This window comes from Vigna umbellata, chromosome 6, assembly GCF_029865625.1.
Source record: "Vigna umbellata cultivar VRB3 chromosome 6, Vumbellata_1.0, whole genome shotgun sequence".
Lineage (NCBI taxonomy): Eukaryota > Viridiplantae > Streptophyta > Magnoliopsida > Fabales > Fabaceae > Vigna > Vigna umbellata.
The window spans coordinates 24,858,686-24,865,170 of record NC_142170.1 but is presented as its reverse complement, the minus strand read 5'-3'; the positions used below and the strand labels follow the sequence as shown (position 1 = coordinate 24,865,170).

General features: G+C 36.2%; 1 protein-coding gene across 1 annotated transcript; it reads left to right on the top strand.

Annotated features, from left to right (window-relative positions):
* Positions 1–2,291: 2,291 nt before the first annotated feature.
* Positions 2,292–5,862, top strand: LOC124844619 (uncharacterized). The gene is made up of 2 exons (XM_047321588.2): positions 2,292–5,089; positions 5,279–5,862. The coding sequence occupies exons 1-2, from the start codon at positions 2,446–2,448 to the stop codon at positions 5,620–5,622; spliced, it is 2,988 nt and encodes a 995-aa protein (XP_047177544.2). The 5' UTR covers positions 2,292–2,445; the 3' UTR covers positions 5,623–5,862.
* Positions 5,863–6,485: the final 623 nt, after the last annotated feature.

The window sequence follows — 6,485 nt, the reverse complement described above, 5'->3', positions numbered from 1 at the left end:
GTGGATAAGCTAGGCCAGGCTTGGTCCATCCTGATATTCCGTGACACTCATCTTCACGTAGAGGAGAGTAGTTCATGTGTGGGAATGGCAGGAGGTCCTTAGTCCATAAGTTAACATGGGCGACGTAAGAACGGACTAACCTCGAGTGGCAGCTGATTAGGTATATCCCGGCTACTACATCACTCGAGTGCGAGGACGCCTGTAGCTACACGGTTTCATACAGTCCGGACGGTCTGTCTTAAATATATATATATATATATTTCTATGTTATTATATGTTAAGTTATTTGCTGTATGTGTGAATTGAAATGTTAAATGTATGTATTGTTGTTATGAATTAAAGTATATAAGCTTACCCTTTCGTTTTTCCTTGTGTTGTCTACTGTCTATGTACGTTCGTCCTGTCGTGCAATGATCATCCGTGTGGATGTGAGTAGAAGGAGAGGCCACTCTGGAAGACGTTATTGAAGAAGAAAATCTGGTCAAGGTGGAAGTAAAAGTCGAGCCTTAGGACGCTCGTTATGATAGGATTGTAAATGTTAGACTTCATTTTGACGTTCGGTTAAATATTTTGTAAAACCGTTCGTTCTAGACTTTCCTTGTTTCCGTTTCGTGAACGGTATTTTCTGTATATAAGTCGTTCGGCTTTGGAACCTCGTTTTATTAATATAAAGACTGCATTGATTTACTGTTAATTGTGATTGATTCTGATTTATGGTAATTACTGTATTTTGGGATGTTACATTAATGATTTAAAGATATTTGTAACTATAAAATTTATAATATAAGTGAATTATTTATCAACTATGTTTTAATGATGGATTCATAAATATTGAAATACTTTAATTTATATTGAAATCATAAATGAAAAAAAAATCACAATTACTTCATTGATTAAAACTTTCAATTGAATCAACTAAAAATTCTTTATAAACAAATAATTAGATTTAAAATAACAAAATACTTTAAAGTCAACAAATACTTAATAGTTTAAATGATATTTCTATATTTTACGACAAATTAGTTTATTATGATTAAACATACTTTATTATCTTTTAAGTTGTACAAGATCTTTTACTCATAATTGATTATTATAAGTTATAATCCATTATTTTTAATAATATATTAGGTTGTTGTTATTGAGTTTTTAACTTTAACGAAAAAGAAATTTAATTAAAATATTTGATTAATCTTTTATATAATTAATTATCTCAAACTTGGTGGAGAAAAAAAGTTTGTGTTTAATCTTTTAACTACACGAATAATTGATTAGATTGTTTAAATTAGGTTTACAGAATTAACAAAAGAACGATATAATCAGTTTTTTGTTAATAATCGATATTAATAAGTAAATAATCAATTTTTTTTATAAATTTGATTTTTTATGTTTTCTTAAGAAATTACTTACATTGTTTCGAACACATTTTATACGTTGCTTCAGTAAATGCTTTTATACATAATAATATGAAGTGTAGTTGTAATTAAATTTTATCGAGACGATAAAATCAATATCTATAAAGGCGGGATGTAATTAGATGGAAATTTAAAAATAAAAGAATCAATACAGAATCAATTTTATCTTTCTTTACATCCTTATATTTTATTTTTCAATCTTTATATATTTCTTCCTTTAATTTTTTTGCACTTAAATATTTCAAATGGATAGATTACAATTTTTTTTTCAAGATCTATTAATATTTTCAAAAGATTTTAGAACAAAAATTATTTCTTTAGAAGTAATTTGCTTTTAAAAAAATGGAAATTGTATCGTGAATCACACACAAGATATAGTGAACAGGAACTTAAACCTTCAGAAAATCTATCTTAAATTTAACATCTAAAAAATTGGTTGGAAACTTCACTGAAACATCTGACAAGCTCTATTGAGAATTGAAAACTTAAAATTAAAGGTTCGTATAGTATAACAAACTAAATTTATTTTAAAATTATAGGGAATAAAAAATAAAATCAAAATATTGATAAGAGTTAAATATATTTTTATTAATATTAAATATAAAATTGAAATTTACTTTTATCTCAAAATTTGATATATTAAACTTAAAAATAAAAAAAAAAATATAATTTTTTTAATCTAATAACATTAATTTTTTAGATTTTTTTAACGGTATTTTAATCTGATATTAAATTAAAAAGACTTTGTACATTCATTTATAAACAAGTTTAAATTTCCCATCTTATAACTAAAAAGACACTCACCCCTCTTTATAATATAATGTAACAGCTGGTGAGTTATGGGCATGATCAGATTTTGGAGTATGAAGCAGACATATGCACCAAAAACGTGAAATGCAGCATGACTGTGAAGACTTCTCGTGTTCTCGCACGGTTAACACGTACGTCTCTTTGATCCATTATCAAATCCAACATGGGACCCACCGCTGTCCCTTACTGTGCTTCTGTGTGTTACTTGTAGCAGTGTTTCGTCATGCAAATTCAGAGAAAAAACCGAAACAAACGACCACTCCGAACACAACATATTTCTATCTTCGGCAGAATGTTCGTGTTTTTTCTTTTCTTCCTCTTCCTTCTCTCTCCTCCGCGATTTTCTCTCTCTCTAACCCAAGACGGCCTTTTCCTCCTCGAGGCGCGCAGCCGCTTCTCCGACCCCCAGAACTCACTCTCCTCCTGGAACCCCGCCGCCTCCACCCCCTGCCAGTGGAGGGGCGTCACCTGCAACAATCATTCCGCCGCCGTCATCGCCATCGATCTCTCTTACTCCTTCCTCTCCGGCCCCTTCCCCGCCGCCCTCTGCCGCCTCCCCTCCCTCTCTTCCCTCAACCTCTCTTACAACCTCATCAACTCCACCCTCTCCGCCGTCTCTCTCTGCCGCTCCCTCCTCCATCTCGACCTCTCCCAAAACGCCCTTGTGGGTCCCATCGACTCCCTCGCCGCACTCACCTCCCTCCGCTACCTCGACCTCTCCGGCAACAACCTCTCCGGAGAAATTCCCGAGACCCTCGCCGCCCTACCCCACCTCGAAACGCTCAACCTCGTTAGCAATCTTCTCACAGGTACCATCCCCGCTTCACTCGGTAACCTTACTTCGCTGAAACGCCTTCAACTTGCTTACAACTTGTTCAAGCCGGGTCCCATGCCGAGTGAACTCGGGAAACTCGGAAACCTTGAAACGCTTTTTCTCGCTCTGTGCAACCTTCAAGGTCCCATTCCAGACACCTTCAGTAATCTCGTTAACTTGACAAGCCTCGACTTGTCTCAGAACAGCATCACCGGTAACATTCCGCAATGGTTCACGCGTTTAACGCGCGTGACCCAAATTGAGCTTTACCAAAACTCGCTCTCTGGGGAGCTACCCAGAGGAATGTCGAAGATGACGAGTTTGAAACTATTTGACGCGTCCAGGAACGAGTTGACTGGGACGATTCCGACCGAATTGTGTGAGTTGCCACTCCAGTCACTGAATTTATTTGAGAACAAACTCGAAGGGTTTTTGCCAGGGGCCATTGCGCGTTCCCCGAACCTCTCTGAACTCAAACTTTTCAGTAACAGACTTATTGGAACGTTGCCGAGTGATTTGGGCAGTAACTCACCGTTGAACCATATTGACGTTTCGTATAACCGGTTTTACGGTGAAATTCCGGCGAACATTTGCCGGCGGGGCCAGCTTGAGCAGCTAATCTTGATATACAATTCGTTTTCGGGTGAAATTCCCGAGAGTCTCGGGAAATGCAAGAGTTTAATGAGGGTTCGGTTAAGAAACAATAATCTATCGGGAAGTGTTCCTGAAGGGGTTTGGAGTTTGCCCCGTTTGCATTTGCTTGAGCTTTTGGAAAATCACTTTTCTGGGCACATTTCTAAGGCGATTTCTGGCTCTTCCAGCTTGTCAAATTTGTTGCTTTCAAATAACCGGTTTTCTGGGTCGATTCCTGGGGAAATCGGGTTATTGGACAATCTTGTGGAGTTTGCTGCTAGTAATAATAATCTCTCGGGTCAGATTCCAGGGAGTATGGTGAAGTTGAAGCAGTTGGTTAATCTCGACCTTAGTTCTAATAATCTTTCTGGTGATCTTAATTTTGGTGGAATTGGTTACTTGAGTAAGGTCACTGACCTTAATCTGTCACATAATAGGTTGGATGGAAATGTTCCAAGTGAATTAGGAAGCTTTCCTGTGCTTAATTATCTTGATCTTTCTTGGAACAATTTCTCGGGGGAGATCCCATTGCAGTTGCAAAATTTGAGACTATCTGAGCTGAATTTGTCTTACAACCAGCTTTCTGGGGACATTCCTCCTCTTTATGCCAATGCCAAGTACAAAACGAGTTTTATAGGGAATCCTGGTCTCTGTAGTCATCTCCCCGGGCTTTGTAATAGTTATAGTAGGAATAAGAACTGGAGGCACACGTGGATTTTATGGTCCATTTTTGTGCTTGCTGGAGTTGTGTTCATTATTGGAGTGGCTTGGTTTTACTTGAGGTACAGGAAGGTGAAGAAATTGAAGAAAAGGTTATGCACTTCGAGTTGGAAGTCGTTTCACAAGCTGCAGTTTAGTGGGTTAGAGGTTGCTAAGTTGCTGAATGAGGCCAATGTGATAGGAAAGGGAGCATCCGGGAAGGTGTACAAGGTGGTGCTCAGCAACGGTGAGGTGGTGGCAGTGAAAAAAATGAGTGTAGGAGCCCCAAAGAAAGTGGATGAAAATGGTGGTTCCAGAAAAGATGAATTTGATGCTGAAGTAGAAGCACTGGGGAGGATCAGGCACAAGAATATTGTGAGGTTGTGGTGTTGCTGCAACAGTGGGAACGACAAGCTTTTGGTTTTTGAATACATGCCAAATGGGAGCTTGGGTGATTTGTTACAGGGTAGCAAGAAGAGCTTGTTGGATTGGCCTAAAAGGTGTAAAATTGCTGTTGATGCTGCTGAGGGGCTTTCTTATTTGCATCATGATTGTGTCCCACCGATTGTCCACAGGGATGTGAAATCTAACAATATATTGGTTGATGAGGATTTTGCTGCAAAAGTTGCAGATTTTGGTGTTGCCAAAATGGTGACAAAAGCCGGCCAAGGGACAGAATCAATGTCTGTTATTGCAGGATCATACGGCTACATTGCACCAGGTTTGTGAAATTTAGTTCAGAAACACATTTTAAAAAATATGCACTTTCTACTTGAATAATACTTCGTTTTGCATCTGAATGTAGTAATATTAACCATTATCAGTTAAGACCTTTAAAGCTAGCCATAAATGTTACAATTTGTCTTCCTTTGAATTTAGTTGAACATGTGGTTACTTCATTGATGTGCAGAATACGCATACACTCTGAGGGTGACCGAGAAGTGTGACATATACAGTTTTGGAGTGGTGATTTTGGAGTTGGTAACTGGGAGACCCCCCATTGATGCAGAGTATGGTGAAAATGGTTTGGTGAAATGGGTTTCCTCTGCATTGGAACATGAAGGAGTGGATCATGTAGTTGATCCTACGTTGGACTACAGATTCAGGGAAGAAATAAGCAAGGTGTTGAGTGTAGGTCTGCAGTGCACCAGCTCCAACCCAATAACTCGCCCCACAATGAGAAAAGTGGTTAAAATGCTTCGTGAGGTTACAGCAGTGCCCAAGCGCACAAGTGTAAACGATGGAAATGAATGACCCTTCTTACACTGTAGTTTGAACAATGTATTGCGAAAAAGGTGAAATATTGATGACATTAACGGCTCAGTTTCATCTTTTATATTACAGGGATGAAAAACTGAAGCTCGTGCTAGTCTAGGGTCGCTTTTTCTTATGCTTATGTTAGTTGTATCATACAGCCCATTCTAACAAATCCTTCATGGAGCAAATGCTGCATAACTAGTAAAAAACTGAATGATGAAAGTTGTATATCTTAATTTTGTCTATGTATGTTTAAAAAAAAAACAATTATAACTCACTTTAATAATATAACAATTTATATCAATATTTCGAGTTAAAAGAAATACAAAAATATACACCTAAAATATTAATATTTTGATGTCTAGATGTGTTTCTTTTTCATAAATATCAAAATTTACCATTTCTTTATGTATATATATGGTTTGAAGATTATTTTTTTTATTTACAAATTTTAAAGTAAATGATGAAGTGACATAAGAAAAAATAATATCAAAAATGTAAAAATTTTGTGTCAAAATATCACACAATTACACATTAAAATATTTTAAATATTTCTTTTGTAATTTATTATATGACTCATATACATTTAATTCCATGAGGTTTACTCCATTTTATTATATTTCTAGTTTGGCAAGTATCAACTTTCATAATATTATTTTTCATTCTACATTAATACGAATACTCAATACGTATAAAACATGTTTTCCATTTTTTTCTTTAACAATTTCACAGAATTATCATTCAAGACTTCATTGCAATTCAACTTCTAAATAGTTACCCATTTACACACAACATGCAAACAATAAAGTACAAATCCTTAATTCAAATTCAATTTAAGTTCCTCTTTTAAGTTTCCATTT